At 44.7% G+C, this 18851-nt stretch overlaps 1 protein-coding gene across 1 annotated transcript in view; it reads right to left on the reverse strand.

Moving 5' to 3' along the window:
* Window positions 1-1142: 1142 nt before the first annotated feature.
* NUDT2 (nudix hydrolase 2) overlaps window positions 1143-18851 on the reverse strand; it is a 31937-nt gene continuing 14228 nt past the window's right edge. The window contains exons 2-3 of the mRNA XM_069216352.1: window positions 6257-6393; window positions 1143-2363 (exon numbers count right to left, since the gene is read on the reverse strand). Of these exons, the coding sequence (XP_069072453.1) occupies window positions 2050-2363; window positions 6257-6386 (444 nt within the window). The 5' untranslated portion in view covers window positions 6387-6393 and the 3' untranslated portion in view covers window positions 1143-2049. The remainder of the gene's footprint in view (window positions 2364-6256; window positions 6394-18851) is intronic.

Genomic DNA, 18851 nt, shown 5'->3' on the forward strand with positions numbered 1-18851 from the left:
TGACCAGAGAAGAGGGGTAGCTCATTCCCTGGCCACACCTCAGGTGGGCACAGGAACTCTAAAGAAGGGAAGAAGGCTTTGCCATGTTTGATTTAGGAAGAGAGGGGGCACTGTGGGATTGTATGCAGTAGGGCATACAGGAACAGCTGTAAAAGTGAGTAGGGTTACCCCTGGGAACTGACCTTTTTCCATTTTGGTTAGGGAGGGACCGGGAGTCAACTCCATCCAAAGGCTAATGTCAGGTGTAAATGTGGCACCCTGTTGAGAACACTACTGGTCTTTTTGAAGAGAGGCGAATGACTGCACCTGTCACTGAGACCTGCTCCTACTTGTAACTAGGCCAAAGAAGTGGACTCCATGGGTCAGCTGGCTGATCTCCTGTTAAGCTACAGGGCCACACCAAGCTGCTAGAAGTCCTTTTCCTTAGGGGCCCAGCTGACTAGTTTGATTAGGACCAGCCCTGGGCCTTGCTGGTGCCTCCTGCTGGAAGGAGTCTTGCCCCCACCCCTCAAATGCTGTTCCTGAGGTCTTGGCACCATTGGCTATGTCAAAGTGTATTCCTCCTAACATCCTGAAAAACCTGGAACTTGGAAACTTTATGGCTCCAAATGCCTCTGGAAGACCAGGACAAGCCTGCCAAGTAAATCCGACTAAAGTGTGTTGCACTGGGCCCAAGATTCAGATTGCTCCCACTCTTAGCTTTTCCACAGCAACAGATCAGTTTCAGCAGAATGTCATCCGGCATCGTGGAGCCTTGTTCGGCTACAGCTTGCAACCTTATCCAGCTGAAGGAATATGAGCTCCAAAAAAGTGACGAAGTTAGAATAAAGAAATCTTCACTGGGCAAAGGCACCAAAAGTATCCGACTGTCAAGTGACCTTCCTAGGGTGTGAATTTATAAGTTCTTCCACTTGGAGCTTCCCTGCCAAAACTCAGACCTTTACTGGACCATCATTACTACTTGTGGTGGACTACCATCTAGCCCCATTAAAATCCACTTGTCCCATAAAGTAATACTGAAGATATATTTTTGATTTTCAAGGTTAACATATTGGGGTAACAATGGGAGGTGGTCTGAGTGATGTCATATGGAAGGTCATGTAAAGGACCCAAATCAATAACAAACATTGAGCATCTACACGTTTACAGTAACAAAATTGCTAAAAGGCTTTTTATTTCATATTTTGGACTCAGTGCCCCACAGCCAGGTAGGGTCTGAGTTTAAGCTAGGCATTTGCCTACATTCAAAGATTCATACTGTAGATTTTTTGAACTAGGTTCTGAATTTGAATAACCCGGCTTCTCGGATCCATTTGGCAGGACACCACCTGGGAGGAGCAAAACATTATGCTGTATTTAAATCAATTATAGATCATAACTACCTAAGTAATGTTGATAGGGCGGGCTTGCTCTCTTTCCAAAACTTTATGGCGGCCCTCTCAAGTGATAAGAGCCGCTGCTTGCCCACAGGGCTTTTGCTCTGATTTAAATGCCAGCACTGCACAGCACCGAGGCTGAAGTTGGTCCACCCAGCTCTCTGTTGTGGTTTATGCAGCATGCACTCTCACCAGTCACTTATGGATGGGCTACACCAACCCACCCTCCCGCCATTCATTCATTTATTTATTCAAGACCCCTTCCTTTTCAGCAGGACTGTCAGCCACAGACAGATCACAAAGCAGTGAAGACTACACCCGATACTGGAAAACCTCCGAATACAAAAAAAAAAATCATCAAGCGCCTTTGAAGAAAGTGCCTCTATCCCCTTGATGTTCTCAATTAATGGAATACCGTGTGCATGAAACAGCCATGCTCCACAATGTTTTTTGCCTCATGGCAACTTCTTTCCAATTGACTTGCCAAGCTTTTGAACGGTCCTCCTCCAATTAAAAACTGAAATAAAGAGGTGTTGAACCTCTACATGGAAATGTGATCAGGGTTGAAACACTAAAATCCATAATTGAGCAACTATTTCAATAGCCATTTTAGAAACCTCTGTAATGTTCTGCTTGTTCACTGTACTTGAGCTGCCCATCCTTGCTGTTCAGCTCATACTGTGCTACAGAGAAACTGATGTGCTTCAGTCAGAGCCTTCTGCATCTCCGGGTACTGAGACAGCCTGCATGCCTCCTGCAACTTCAGCCAGCGAAAGGACTGGTGCTCCTCCGAGAGCTTGATTTCGGTGTGATAGTCCTTCAGTTCTGCTACCCAGTAGATCACTGTTTTAGGTTTGTTTTTCACTTCGTATTTGAGCTCCATTTTGAAACTCTCAAAGAGTTTAAACTGGCTGGAATCAAGCCCTGCCTCTTCCTTTGTCTCACGTAGGGCCGTTGTCAAGTCATCTTCACCAGGATCCACATGACCTGCACAGAGAAAAATATCAAAGATGGGCAAACGAATAATCTTCATTGATGAATGTAAAGCATTTTTGAAGCTTACTCTGTGTAATCCAAATGTACTTTATCAAAAATGTGTGTTTCCTCATATTTGTATCTCCAGATAGTGAAGGTTGTTAAACTGTTAAAACTTTGTTTTAATCTTTCTAAGTTGGTGTTTAGTTTATATGGATTGTTTCTAAGTAAGACAGTGGTACACAATCTGCGATGGTGCACTGTATTACAAGTTGGATATAGAGATTCATTAATTACAAATGAGTGGTACATTTCTCCAAGCAAAAAACGCCAGAAAAGGCCTGGGAACGCCTAACCTGTTGGTGTGTTTCTTTCGGCAAAGAAATCGGTCTTGGTATTCTAGGAGATGCAAGGGAGAACCGCATATACAGCAAACACAGTGCCTAAAAGCCTTAAATGTTTCCATGCACCACTGATTACAAGATTACCAAGTCTGCACACCGGCTCTCCAAAGGATAGCTAGCGAGACGTATCATGTCTGGTAGCAGTGTGGAGCCTGAACAATGACCCAGTGGAACTTGCAAATCACCTTTATTCTAATAATATTTTGTTTATCGAACATATAAATCAGTACGCTTTAACAACTATTTACATCGTCATTTACTTCGTCAGTTTGATTAAAGCACAATTTATGCATATCAATAGCTTTATTCAATCAATTTTTAATTTCCAAATAATAGGTCTTTTCTTGGATATATAAAAACAAAGTAACCCCTATTACCACCTTGTCTGTTCTAGGAGACATTAACTAATCAAAAGCATGTGCCACAGACTTATCTCGGCACTAATCCTTAGTGGTTTAGGTGATTTTACTTTCAGACATATAATTACAGCATAATGTGAGCCAATTCGTGAGGTAGAACAGAATGGCAATAACAACCAAATGAAAGAATTGCTCGACACATACTTAACTGATTGAGGACTGCACCCAGCCACAACAGGTTCAGCTGTTATCAGTACCCGGGGTTTCCCATATTTGACAAACAAAGCTACCCCTGGTGACTGCTGAACCTAATAAAGTGCACTACTGACCACTTCTGGGCAATGTAGTTCTTTTCCACAACAAACCACATTTCAAGGGCCATTTCCTTCAAACTCTTATTCACACAGAGTTTTAGCCTGTAAAACTGCATTGTGTTCAAATGATATTTCATGCATTCTCAGCAAAGGCTTAAATTTCTATCTCTTCCTGGGAGCCAAACAATTGGCTTCTTCAATGGCCTTTTCAGTCAAATCAGCGATGAACATGCGATTCTCTTCACTAGTTATTTAACAGGTAATAAAATGTATGGATGTGGAGCAGCATAATTTAGGACCCATCCTACACGTCACAGAAGCAATATACATGTGTACCTGACACTATAAACTCTGTGTGCCTTAACTTAATATAAACTGAACCCCTAAAAACATATTATTGAGGTGTATTCAGAGTAGAAACTAGAGATTTATATATGTGTGTTCTAATGTTTAGCTTATCATGAAGATCTGTAGTTCTCATTCACATTTAGACTTGTAAGATACACTGCATTTATTGAAAGTGCATTGCCTATATAACCATGCATTTAGTCATGCTTTGCTTCTGACATCCAGACTCGTGGTGGCAGTCGGACCGCCGCCAAAGCAGCAGTCCTTCCTCCACAGTATGAGTCTGGCAGAGCCACCACGGTCCGACCACCGGCAAAGCCTGGCGGTACCGGCGGTCTTAATCCGCCAGGGCAGCACTGCCCTGGGGATTATGACTCCTCCCTCTGCTGGCTTTTGCATGGCGGTCCCATCACCATGCAATGGCTGGCGGAGACGGGGTGCCGAAGGCCCCAAGGGGGTCCCTGCACTGTGCAGGGGCCCCCCCAAGGACAGCCCAGGCCATGCTTTTCAATGCCTGAACTACGGGCAGTGAAAAGCGTGAAGGGTGCTGTCACACTTGACGCAGCACAACATTGCCGCCGGCTCATTGTGGTGAGTTTCCCGCTGGGCCAGCAGAAAACTCATAATAGGGCCAGCAGGCGGAAAACAGGAGTGGCGGCTTTCTGACCCAAACTGTTTGGCGGGCAGCCTCTGCCACCCGCCAAACTACTAATAAGGGCCTTTGTGTGCACTTATAATCATGTACTTGAACTGCACATTGAAAATGATTAACTAAGGTTAGCTTGACTACTTTTTATTTCTTAAAATTCTTAACCTGAAATGTATTTTTCTTTGCTCTGTATGACTTTTCCTTTGCGGGTGAGTTTTCTCGATGTAATAGCTAGAAAGGAACATTATGTATTACAGATGTGAGAATGAGGCCTGAGAAGAGCAATCTTGGCAGGAGCAGGGCAATTTACCGAGCAGAAGAAGCCTCCTATTCATCGTCCATCAAGAACGAGGCTGCTTAAGGTTAACTTGGTTGTTCGAGCTCTGTGGGACAGGAAAATCAACGGATTTGTAGATGCACACTGAGAAAGAGAAACACTTGGGGTTTCTAGTGATGTGGTAAGAGATACGGATGCTCCTGGAACTTTCTGGTTTTAGTTAGTGTTCACACTGTTAGATAGTAGAGCAAATTCCTTTGAGAGGTACAACCTCTATGCTTTCTTTTGTCTTTGTGAGTGCGTATTTTCATACTAAACACTGATTTCCCTTTTCGCAAGACTTCTACTGGAGTCCTCATTATACTGACACCTTCCTTCCTTTATTCCTGAATCCTCTGATAACCTTTATTCTAAAACATTCTTATTCCAGCTAGAGCTTTGATTAAATGACCTTAGAATCTGTTCATGGTTAGAAAGGATGATCATAGTTTCTTTAAGGAATGCCTATTTCTGTTTCTTAGTATTTGTATTGCCGTGACTGTATTCTTTCTACGCCTTATGCTACTGAGACTGAACTTATTCTGGCTTTTCAGCTTACTGGTTATGATTTTGTATCTTTGTAATGTGATCTTGATATGCACCTATATTGGCTTAATTACTAAATTGTTATACACCAACTAAACTTTACTTAACCATTCCTGGTCCTCATTTTGTGGCCAAGCGGGTTACACAGAAAGTTAAAATTGTAATTTTTGGCTAACTCCCTTTGCCTCTCAGTCAACCTAAAAGATCTATTGGATAAATAATTACCTCCCTCTTCCTTGCACACTGTCACGTGCAACATAATTCTGAAAGCCTGAAAAAACATTCTCACCCCCCAAAGGATATAACTGCAGTTCCAAGCCACATAAGCAGCCAAAGTATCCTCCTAGATGCATTTCACTTGTATTTTCCAAAGTCTATATGTGTCTTTTTAACCTACTCGTCACTATGAAATTATGATTACAAAACACTGGATTACAAAGAAAGTACTCTTTATGTACGTGTGGATACATCATTAGGCGATTAAAAATCCTTCTAACACCAGAAATTATTTTTGGCAGCCCATTTGTGACTTTAAATCAATGCTGAAAAGTCACAGATTATTTCTGATGTGAAATTAATGATAGAAGACTCTCTGCTGATGTTGACAACTTCCAGTCCAATTTCTCATTTGTAACATTTGACACTAGATTAACTGTTTTTATTTGGAATTTCAGAAGGCTGTATTCTACTGTGGCAAGGCGACTTTGGATTAGAGTTGCACACACTTTTAACAAGTGTCCTAAGGTTTCCTGATACAACAAGAACTCTGTCGTGTGTGAGCTTAAGAAAAACTAATTCTATAAACGTGGATATAGTGACATAGTTATCCAGGACATCAGATGGTAGAGTTTTGTTGGCTATAGATATAATTTGCACAACATCCTTTTAGGAGCTACACCACTGCAACCTGACAAAGTGCCTACAAAGAAGGTTATGGGAAAAAAGTTACAGCAGGTACTGTCTTATCACCTTTAGGTGGGGTCCAGTGATGGGTCCCATAGGAGGTTTGTAGCAGAAGGAATTCAATGTTCTCACCAACAGGAGCAGCTGCTTGTCGCAGTCGTCTGCAGATGATCAAACCACATGCTCTTAAAGCCATAATGAAGCTACGGAGGAGAAAAGCACAAGTCAATTCTGGTGGCAAAAAGGAGTATTACAGTACAATTGATAGTATTTTATGGAAGCTTTTACAAACATACAATACTATCCAGTAGACTGAATAACTAAACTGAACTGTAGACCGAAAATGGCTTCTAAACTTGGGGTAATTCCAGTTTTGCTTTGGAAAAGAAAAAAAAGTTATATTTGCATTTGACCAGAATGATGTTGGTACTCTTTAAGAGGGGAACTGGACACTCAAAGGGGAAATCAGATACACAAGGCAGGGTGTGGGAAAATAAATCTGTAACTGTCCTGAAAATGGAAGGATGGTAGCAATATATTTAAAAACGTCCAGGTATTTAAATGGTAATAAAAATCTATCTTTATTGGAGTGTCAGGAACACACAAATGTGTATACAAATTTAAAACAATATTGATAAAATACAAAATAGATATATACACAGATAATCGGGTGTCAGAACCCCTTTCAGAGGGCCACCAGGAAAGCAGGGGTTACTGACCCCAACTATAGGGGTTGACACCTTTTACTCCTGGGGTCCAACCTACTATGGAATCTGAGCACATGTGCCAAGTACCCCTTCATCTCTTAGGAAAAGTGACTCAGCAATAGCGTGGTCCAAGGAGTCAAGGCTCCCTGGGAGGGTGCCAGTGGTGTATACTAAGGAGTGAACAGACTCATAACTCAAATTGCATGCTGCAACAGCAATAAATTACTGCCCAGCCAAATACTCACTTTTATGAAAAAAGAGAAGTATTTTATTTCTACTGCTAACAACACAAAGGAAAAAAACAACACTCACAAACAACTACACACTTTCCCTGTGGTCGGGATTCTAGTGTTCCCTTAGAGGGCCCCCCAGGTCGCAGGACTCTAGTGTTCCTTTAGAGTAGAGGTCTTCAAACAGTCCTCAACCTGCCGTATCTGTCTATGGGTCTTTAATATGGACATGAAAGTACCTTGGGTGGATAATGACGAGTTACACCAAGCTATATGGCAACGTGCTTTAAATAGACATGGGCAACGCTGGAACACCAAAGTGGTGAAAACAAATTCACAGAAATAATTTGGCAAACGTCAACTAAATCTTCTGTCCGCACACAACATAAAGAATGGGCTTATAGTGCTACGGTGGAATGTGTCACTAGTAAGGCTAAAAGCTATGTGTGGTAGGTGGAACGCATGCAGTAGCGGATCAGTAGCCAAGCTCGCTAAAAATACAAATAAAACTGGAATAATTGTATTTAATGGGCCGCAAGGGTGAGGAAGCTACAGAGGAGCGGGAGAGTAGTGTTAGACAGAGGGTGTCTGTATGAGGCGAGGGAGCAATGGAGATGCACAAAAGTGATTTTTGGAACACGGAGCAGCCCACCAGAAAATGGCAGCACCCAGATGCTCATGGATTGCTAATGAGAACAAGTACTGGCAAAGCAAATACGTCTCGCCTATGTAGGAACTATTGGCTTTGCCAATGTGTTTTATCTATGATGTACACCAGTGTGGCTGCTGTTCACCATGGATGAAAGTCGGGTAAAAGACAGTGGCGTGGAGTGTCGTAGAGTGGGATGGTGAAGAGTGGAGTAGAGCGTTGTGGAGTGACAGTGTTGTGTATTGGAATGGCACAGAGTGGAGCCACGTAGAGTTGTGTACAGTACATTGGACTAGTGTTGCAGAGTATAGTGCAGTGGTGTAGAGTGCAGAAAAATAGAATTTAGTGACTTACAATTCAGTGACGTACATTATAGTGTTGTGAATTAGAGGGTTACATAATAGAGTGCAGTGGCATGGAGCCTACTGGTGCAGAATAGAGTGGCATAGCATGCAGTGGTGCAGAAGAGAATAGAATGGCGTGGAGTGGCGCAGAGCGGCATAGAGTGGTACAGAGTAGAATATAGTGCCACTGAGTAGTGCAGTGGCATACAGTGGAGTGATAAAGTAGAGTGGCGTAGAGCGTATTGGCACAGAATGCAGTGTTGCAGAGTACAGAGGCACAGACTGGAGTGGCATTGAGAACAGCGGTGCAAAGCAGAGTGCAGTGGCGGAGTGGAGGGCCAAAGAGTGGACGGTATAAAGTGCACTAGGGTAGAATGTTGCAGGATATAGTGATGTTGAGTGCAGTGGGGTAGAGTGCAGCACCATAGAATTCAGTGATGCACAATGAAGTGGTACAGAATAAATTGGTGCATAGTAGAGTGCAGTGGTGCAGAGTGAACTAGAGCAGAGAACAATGGCAGAGTGCAGTGGCAGAGTAGAGTGGAATGGCATAGAGCGGAATATGCATGGTATGGTAGCCCACTGCCATTACAGACAACACATTTTCAATTGAAATGACCATTACGTTTGCACAGAAATACAGTTTTATTATTAAAACTATTCAGCCACAAACAATAATGCATTGAAGTGATAGTGTATTGTTTTGATCATGTTAAAGTATGTTTCCAACACACTTCAGAATTACTGAAAAATGTGCTTCATTTGTGTGTTCCTAATTCTGATACATCATGAAATACTTGCACAGTTCATATAAAGGTTGTGCTAGAAAAAAAAAAAAAAAAAAAAAAAAAACTTTCCAATTCCCCACAATCCAGCAAGTTTGTCACATAAATCCTCTCACTTTGACGCCAGAGAAAGAAAAGTAAACATCAAGCTCCCTCAGAAGACAGGCTGACATTTGACCTGTATCTTTGAATGCACAGCAAATGTGGTAAGAACAAAATGTAAAGGACTGTTTACAGAAAGGAGCACACATGGAAGAATACATGGGGAGTTGGTGTGAAGACGCGTGAAGCAACTGACCCCTTCCAGGACATCTGAAACGCGTCCCCGAAAGCTCCTTGCACCGGATACTGGAGGCTGCAAAACGATGGGCAGTGCGCGTTCTCCTGAGTGGCAAACAGATCTATTTGTGGATATCCCCACCTCTGGAAGATGTAAAGGGCCAAATCCGGGTGAAGGCGCAACTCGTGATCGGTCGAGATGAGCCGACAGACTGTCTGCACGCACTTTCAGAACTCCGGCCAAATGATTTGCTACAAAGCAAATCTTGTGGTCCTGAAGCCAGGACCAGAGCCGAAGAGCTTCTCTGCAGAGAAGATACGACCCCACTCCTCCCTGCTTGTTTATATACCACATCACTGTAGTATTGTCTGTCAGGACCTGAACCTACTGACCGCGAAGGGAATACGGCCTTAAGGGCCAGACGTATTGCCCGCAATTCTAACAGATTGATGTGAAACTTCTGTTCCACTAGAGACCAACAACCTTTGATCTCCAGGTCCCCCAGATGAGCTCCCCACCCTAGAGTGGAAGCATCCGTTACAACTGTGGCCACTGGCTGGGGTAGCGAGAACCGCCTTCCTTGCGACAGGTTGCCGACCGCAGCCCACCATCGAAGATCCGCTGCAGCGTCTCTGGAGATCCCTATCGAGTCCTCAAGATCTCCTTTGTGTTGAAACCACTGTCTGCGGACGCACCACTGAAGAGCCCTCATGTGCCAGCGTGCATGCATGAACAGCAGAATGCAAAACGCTAACAGACCGAGCAGACGAAGGACCTTGAGGACTGGAACGACCGCTCCATTTCGAAACATTGGAATCCACGCCTGAATGTCCTGAATCCGCTGCGGCGGTGGAAAGACCAAATTCAATGTTGTGTCCAGTACTGCCCCTATGAACAGGAGGCGTTGAGAGGGCTCCAGGTGAGATTTGGGCAAATTCACTGAAAAACCCAGGTCGAACAACAACTGAGTTGTTGACTGCAGGTGATGCCGCAAGAGCTCCGGAGACTGGGCTCTGATCAACTAATCGTCCAGATAAGGAAATACTGCTATTCCCTTTCTTCTGAGCTCTGCTGCCACCACCGCCATCACCTTCGTGAAGACCTGAGGTGTCGAAGTAAGACCAAACGGAAGGACCGCAAACTGATAGTGCTGCGACCCCACCACAAACCGGAGATACTTCCTGTGCGACTTGAGGATCAGAATATGGAAGTACGCATCCTGCAAGTCGACAGACACCATCCAATCTCCTCCATTGCACGCCAAAAGAACCTGTGACAGGGTCAGCATTTTGAACTTTTCCTGCTTGAGGAACCAATTCAAAATCCTCAGGTCCAGGATTGGCCTCAACCGACCATCCTTTTTGGGGATCAGGAAATATCTTGAATAGCAGCCCTGACCCCTCTCCTGCTATGGAACCAACTCCACTGCACCCTTTGACAAAAGGGACATTACCTACTGTTGTAATAACAGAAGATGGTCGTCCAAACAGAAGGATGGGCAGGGAGGAGGAAACTCCTGAAAGGGAAGAGCACACCCTTTCCTCACAATGTCGGTGACCCAGGAGTCTGATGTAATTGACTCCCACATGCGAAGAAAGTGAGTAAGTCTCCCCCCTACAGGAGACGTGTGAGCAAGGAGTGATGGAGGACTAAGGCTGCTTTCACTGCTGCACCCCTCTGGAGAAAGCGGAAGAGGCAGAGTGCTGCTGGGTGGCACCTCTAGTGCGTACTCTACCCCTGCCCCTGAAGGATCTGAAAGGAAGAGATCCTGCAGATTGCTGTCCTGCCGCAAGGAGCCTGCCACGAAAGGAAGCCAAATCCTCTAAACCTCCTAAATGACTTCAAAGCAGAGGATGTGGCTGCTTACAGACCCAAGGATCTCACCGTGGCTCTACCTCTTTAAATCGTTCTAAAGCAGAGTCGGCTTTTGATCCAAAAGGTTTGTCTCCATCAAATGGCAGGTACAGGAGAGTATTCTGAACATCAGGGGAGAACCCTGACGATCGCAGCCAGACCTGCTGTCTCGTTGCTATGGAGGTGCCCATAGCCCTGGCCACCGAGGTGCCCAGCCCAGATTGAATCACCTGGGTCGCCGCCGCCTGAGCATCCGACAAAAGGTTCAACACCTCCTGTGCTAATCCCGGTTGGCCCTTAGCCTCATCCATAAGGGCATAAATGTAACGACCTAAAATGCAAGTAGCATTAGTAGATTTTAAAGCCATGCTGCAGGAAGAGGAGGCCTTTTTAGCTGCCTGGTCCATTCTCTTAGATTCCCTGTCCGCTGGAGCCCCGGGAAACGAACCAGGAGCAGAACGGGAGGAGCACCACGCTTGGACAACCAAACTCTCCGGAGTTGGGTGCTTGGTCAAAAAGTCCGGATCACCTGGGGCCACACAATAGCGTCTCGCCACCGCCCTGTTCACGGCAGCCGAAGTCACTGGCTTCTTCAAAACTTCTTTAATAGTTCCAAAAGAGCCTCATTGAAAGGAAGAAGGGGTTCCGCCACAGCTAATGCTGGATGCAGCACTTCGGTCAGGAGGTTGGTCTTCACCTTCGCAGCAGGAAGTGGAAGGTCCAAAAAGTCTGCTGCTTTCCTCACTACAGCATGAAAAGAAGCAGCCTCCTCCGTATACTCCCCCGGAGAAGCCAGGTCCCATTCCGGGGAAGTGTCTAGGCCGCTTGCAGTACCCAAGCCTTGCAGGTCCCCTGAAAGCTCCATGATTTCTCCTTCCTCCAAGTGCTGTCTCTCATATTCTTGTTCTTCCAGCAGCCTCAGAGCCAACCTCCTGGAGCAGGGCCTGGACTTGAGCCCCGGCGTCGGCTGATGCCAAAGATCTCGGACGATGCCGACCCTCGGAGCCATCCGACGCGGGATCCCCCGGCGCCACAGGCAATTTCAAGGTCGACTGGATACGTGGTGAAGCCAATGGCGCCGGGATGATGGATGTCGTCGGTGTCACCAGTCTTCTGGGCGACGGCAAAGGCATCGGCGCCGAAGCTGTAGTTCCAGAAGGAAGAAAGGGCATAAAGGGTGTCGGCTTGTAAGGAGCCGGAGCACCCAAGTCAAAGGCCAAAGGACCTGACGGACCTGCATGCCCTCCACCAGGCGCCAGGGTGGAAAAAATATTAAACATAGCATTCAGAAATGCTGCGGGGTCCGTGCCCGGCGCCGGGAAAGCTGGATAACCTTGAGGAACCAGCGCCGGAGGTGAAGCCGATGACGCCCAGGCATCTCCTGCTTCGGAGAAGCCCTCGGCTCCTGATGCGGATCCACTTCATACACCGACAGTGGAGACGTCGGAGAAGCTGGAGTCGTTGGAGGTGGAGGCGTGACAGTCGGGCTGATCTCCCACGTCGGTCGGCGCCGAGCCATGTCGACATCGAGAATCCCTATGGCGCCGATGAGTCTTCGAGGAACTTAAAGAAGACTCTCTACCATGATGCTTATCCTTCCTCTTTTTAGAACTAGCAAGAAACAACTTAGCCTCTCGTTCTTTCAGGGCCTTAGGAGCCATGCGTTGGCATGAACCGCATGACTCGACTTCATGGTCGGAACTAAGGCACCACAAGCAATTCTTATGTGGGTCCGTGACAAACATGTGACCTCCACACTGTTTACAGGGTTTAAAACCCGACTTCCTCGGTTGTGACATAGTTACACGGAGTGAAACTGTAGCTCCCTGGTAGCCTCGAAGAAAAACCGTTACTCGAAGGCACGGAAAAAAGGGAACGGACGTCTGCACGTCAACAAGGGCTTCTTATTGCCTGGATGACGTCATACGGCGTCGCGTGGAGTCGGGCAATTGTGACATCATCGTCGATGTGCAGAGCTAGAAGAAGATTTCCGTCGATGGGAAAATTCTTTAGGTGAGGAATCCACAGGTAGTTGCAGGGGTGTGGAATTTATTAAAATATCTACTTGTCCACGGGACAGGCTGCTTCTGAAATCTACTTGTCCTGTAAAAAGATCTACTTGTCCCTTTGGTGCCATGTAGTGTGGCGCCAAATTATGGCAGCAATCTCATTATGTAAGAGCTCTGATAATAGCCTCTCTGATTATGCCAGGGCTACTACCATAGTAGGGCTTGAATACATGCAGTTTCAATCCCTACTGTAGCAATTTCCTTATTTTTCCACCTTTCTGCAGATCTGCATACTGGGGCTGGAGGAAGCAGTAAGCAATAGTTCCAGGGCTGGAATGCCTTTGAGTCTGCAAACCTACTAACCTGCATGTTTTAAAGATTTTCACCAGCTTCTCTCTAATATTTTCCCATAATAAGAAAGGTTGGACATTTACTCCTGACAATGGCAGAATTAGAACTTCTTCCAGGGTTGGGAAGAAAGTGGCTGGAGGGAAAATGAACTTGCAAATGCTCAATAGATTTTCACATGAGAAAATCTACACATGCGTATTTACCCATGCTAAAATACAGTTCACAAATATTTTATAGGGGTACGACATATACCATGGGTGCACTTTTGTGACTTTCTTTAAGAATTTGGGGCCACATGTAGGTAGGTTCATATTTGCGACCCGTAAATTGCGAGTCGCAAATCCGAATGTAGGATGGTGTCCCTGACACCATCTGTGATTCGCAAGGGCTTCGCAAATGCACACCTCATGAAAAATCATGAGGTGGGTCGCAATTTGCGACCCCTTTGCGAATGGCGGCCTCACAGGGATGGTGGCCTGCTGGAGACAGCAGACCACAATGTCTGTGACTGCTTTTCAATAAAGCAGTTTTTTTTTTTTTTGTAATGCAGCCCGTTTTCCTTAAAGGAAAACGAGATGCATTACAAAAACGAAAAATGAAACGTTTTAGTTTCATTTTTTCAGAGCAGGCAGTGGTCCGCAGGACCACTGCCTGCTCTGAAAAAATTTTTACAGTGACATTCACAATGTGGAAGGGGTCCCAGTGGGACCCCTTCCCTTTTGTGAAAGTGTTAGCACCCATTTGAAATGGGTGCAAACTGCGATTGGCTTGCGCCCGCGTTCGCAAAGCAATCCTACATTGCACTGCGAGTCGCAATTAGGAAGGGGACACCCCTTCCTAATTGCGAGTCACAAACCCGTTTTGCGATTCGGTAACCAGGTTACCGAATCGCAAAACTGGGTTTGTGCATCGCAATGTGCTTTTTGCACGTCACAAACAGCGAAAGTCGCTGTTTGTGACATGCAAAAAGCTACCTACATGTGGGTCTTGGTCCCTAATTAGGTCTGGTGTTAACAAAGACATTTTGTTTTTATTAAACTTCTATTTCTCTCTCTTTTGGCTGGCTTTACTGTGAGTGATCGCATTCTTCTCTTCCACAAGGAGCATATTGGCACACAAAGTAGTTTTGTTCAGTGTCAGGAACAACAGTGGCAATCAGTGACGTAACGAAACTGGAGGGTGCCCCTTTGCAAAGAACATGGAGGAGCTCCCTCTCCAGACTCACTCAGGGCAGGTGCTGTGCTGAAGGGGCCCCCTGGAGGGCGGCTGCGGGGCCTTTGTTATGCCACTGGTGGCAACGTGTGCTTTTGGAGTTCAAAAACGTTTTTTTTTTTTTGTTTTTTTTGCCAGTGTTTGTTACAATGTTGAGGGTCTGGTAGCTCCCACAACAATAAAGTGTTACAAAAGCCATGTCAAAACAAGACACGCATTGATGAAACTAAAAGACTTATAAAAATATGTCAGATCAGTTGGCTTTGTCAGTTTGTTTATTTTCATGCTTCCCATAATAGTGTTGAAAATGGTTACACTGATTTTCCATTCGAAATATTTTTGGGAAATACTAGCATGCATCAAAACATTTTACTAAATGACACTTCATTTGCATCTAATCAGAGAGCATTCTGGGAGCATTATACTTAGCCTCATAGCCTAAACTTTTCAAACATGTGTATACACGTTTTTTTTTTTTTTGTACTGGAACCAACGTCAGTAGTGAAGTGTGACCTTAAAACATTTATTTACAGCACTCACCCTAATAATGAAGGTTTTCAAATAATGAACCATAAATACAAGTTCGAACAGCATTATCTTTTGGAAACACATTACCTCAACTGCAGAGAGTTCCACTCTCTGTAAACAGGCAGCCACAGGGTTTGTGCTGCAGAGGGTTGGGCCTACTTGTCCCAAGGACAAAGTGAACATAAAAACTTGTTGCCCTTGACCTCAAACAAGATGTCCCGGGCGTCGGGCGATAGGAATTCCACATCCCTGAGTTGTATCCATCAGAAAATGTGAGTTATAAACCACACAGCCAATGGTAAGCAACAAGCAGAATGCATTCCCAGGGAAGCTTTGTGAATGTCCCCAGGGTGTATGTAGCAAACAAGACAGCTGGGCTGTCTGGTAGGATTCAACCTAAAAAGTAGTCCCAAACATATGAATAGTGGAAGGATACAAGTCAACTGATTAAAGGGTAATAAAGAATTTATGCTCCAGGAGAGGGACAAACACAAGAAGAGGAAGGCTACCCATCAATTAAGAAGTAAGCAAATGATAGCGACATAGAAGTCAACCAATGGTAAATAATAGGCAAGACTAGTGCCGGTTTTTGGTATGGTTTTTCGCAAACAGGCAGCTAAAAGCTGCCTGAGGTATGGCCTGAAAAGGAAGAGCGGCGGGCCATGGAAGAACAGCGAAGCAGGAGGAAGAACTATATTCTATATAGTATTATGGAGGTGCGCAAGGATATTCAAAAGGGGGAAAAGAATGGTCTTGTCTAACATCTGGAGGAAGAGTGTTCCAAGTCCTGGGAGCAAATACTGAGAAAGAACAGAGTAGAGTGGAGGTTTTGATACAGTCACTGCTTGCACCAGAACTTAATCCACCTGAGAATTTGAAGCTATCTGGGCAAGTTATGTTACAAAGCTTTAAAAATAATGCATCGGATTTCCGAGGCTGAAAAAAAAAAAAATCGCTGCAGCGCCTGCCTCGCAGCAGAAGAACAGATGCAGCGCCTGCCTTGTGGTGGAAGGACCAACGCAGCACCTGCCTTGTGGTGGAAGGACCAAAGCAATGCCTGTGGGACCGATACAGCGCCTGTTCCACTGCAGCTCTATGATCACAGTGCACCTGGATTTTCCAACGCATTGTCCCTGGGTGTCATTTTCGCATCAACTCCACACTGCAGCAAGGAACTGAGGCTACATGGCTGGAAACAGACGCATCCCCTCTCCTGCGGGAAGAGAACCGACGCATAACCTCCCCTGTCAGTAAGGAACTGACCATATCACCTCCCCTGTTAGTAAGGGAGCGGCTCTTCACCTTCCCTCCGCAGTAAAGAACCAACATATTGCTTTGCTTTTCAGCGCCTCACCGCCTCTGTGGCCCTTACGTCTTAGTTTTTTACGCATCCCAGGTACTGTACGTTAAAAGCAAACAACCATTGACTCCTCTGGATTAAGACTCTTTGTGGCTTTTTAAAAGTGATATCTTTGCTTTTGTATGTTGGAGTTTTGTCGTTTTGGTCTTGTTTTTTATAAATCTTTCAGGGTGGGGGTGATGAGATATATATATTTTACACGTGGTCTCTGAGATAACCCTGTCTGCTTGGGCCAGGCTACCAAGGGGATGAGCAGGGGTTTTCTGAGCTGTGTGACTCTCTTACCCTAGAGTGAGGATCCCTACTTGGACAAGGTGCAAACCACTGCCAACTAGAGACCACATTTCTAACACCCAATAAAAGGCAAGTGGTTATTATTGGTCAAACAGGTTCAACTTGTTAGGTATGACCTTTTTTTAACATAGTGTTTAAGTGTTTACAGTGAAGAACTACTGACTAGCGGAGCGGTGTACTGGCCAGTTCTTTGTTGACTTGAATTAGATGGTCCAAATGCATCTACTTTTAACCCAAAATAAGCCCTGGCCTGACCTTAAAGGAAGACAATTTCCAAGAAGTGGAGAAACAATGTTTCTCCTGAACTGCACCCTCAGATCAACAATGGGTGTGGCAGACACTGGACGGTTAAATGTACACTATTCTAAAATATTTGGGGAAAGTAAAAAAAAAAAATAATACCCAAGTATTTTTAGGAAGTGTTGAACAGTAATAATTTTCATTTGAAAAACGTCCTGCCCTAAGGGTGCAGCTCAGGGCACAGAACTAGTAATACTAATCAATAAGCCCCTGCTTCTTTACCAAATACTCGCCTGAATGCAACACTGACCTGGTGCCCACAACTCCCAGATGTATACTTGTTCTCAGTCGTTCAGGGTGGAAGAATTGCTTTCCCAAGGATGTATAGGGCATTCCCCATGTTCAATGTGAACAGAGAGAAGTCTTCATTGAGGAAGCAGAGGTCCATACTACACCCAGTTCTCACTGGTGGACATAAACTGTCAGCAGCCAATCTAAATGCACAGTTCTAATTCCTAAAGTTGAGATGTCCTACATACCATTACACTGTATATAACATACAACAAACAAAGTAAGATATAAGTGTCTCTCCTTCAATGAGATTCAGCTTGCCACCACATACAGCACAAAGTCAGAAATCCAGACTTCTTATTGGTGGTTTACAATATGTGCTAACCCATGTGGGTGCTAAGAACAGAGTTCCTAGCACAGGTTCAAACAGCTGACATTACCACTTAATCTGCAATCATGATGAGCTGGCTACATTTCAAACCTATCCGCCGCAGTTGTTTTAACCAGCTGCCTTGTATCAAATGCACCAGTGGTATGCGAGGGCAGCCTTCTATATCTGGAAAAAAGGCACTTCTGCCACTCGACAATTTTATTTTGCGAATCAGAATACATTCATATTAGCAAACCTCATCATGCCCACATGTTCGTGAAATAGAAAGTATGGAGCGTCTACAGGCTAAATCAGGCTTCTCCAACGAATAGTTTGTGAGCTACTGGTAGCTCTCCAGCTGTGAGTAGAACTCCTATGGGCAGCCCAGCCTACTAAATTAGAAACGTTTCCTTGGTTGAATGAATATGTGTTTACCAAAACTGAAAATTGTGTACTGGAGGTGAAAATGTGTGTATTTTCAGAACCCATAATTTCAGAAAGATATTTAAAGCTTATATTTGAATGATAGATCATGCAGCATTGGGAAACTTATTACTAACATTATTCACTTTGTACTAGGGGGCATTACAGCTATGTAAAAGTATTCCTAACTGACTAAGCCTTTCTTACATTACTGCTGACAATCCGGCACTGAGGTGATCACGGCTAGTGGTCTTGCATGGGGTGGCCACTATTGTACTCTTGTCTGAAGTGTACAAGGCTAATAGTTTTGGTATCTTGGAATGATTTTTGTTGAACAAAAGTAGCTCGCAGTAGTGAAAAGGTTGGAGACTCGTGGGCTAACTGAACCGACAATCCTGATTTCCAGAAAGCAGTTTCTTAAATGAAGATTCTCTTCCCCCATTAACCAAATAATGTATATACCAACTAGCTGGGCCCAATACAAAAGATGCATTTTAGGTAGCTTGTGGCTAGTAACATTCTCAAAGGACAGAGCCTCTTCAAACAATGATATTTGCCAATTTACTGTGGACATCTTCAACACAACAGATTAGATTCTGTGCAATCACAAAAGATGTATTTACCTTTAATGCCACAAACATGCAACTTCAATGTATTCTACATGACACATAGACAAGCGTTAATAGTAGCTCAATTGCACTTATATCATCAACCTTGGTAGGATGAATGGCTAA

Source organism: Pleurodeles waltl, chromosome 1_1, assembly GCF_031143425.1.
Source record: "Pleurodeles waltl isolate 20211129_DDA chromosome 1_1, aPleWal1.hap1.20221129, whole genome shotgun sequence".
Classification (NCBI taxonomy): domain Eukaryota; kingdom Metazoa; phylum Chordata; class Amphibia; order Caudata; family Salamandridae; genus Pleurodeles; species Pleurodeles waltl.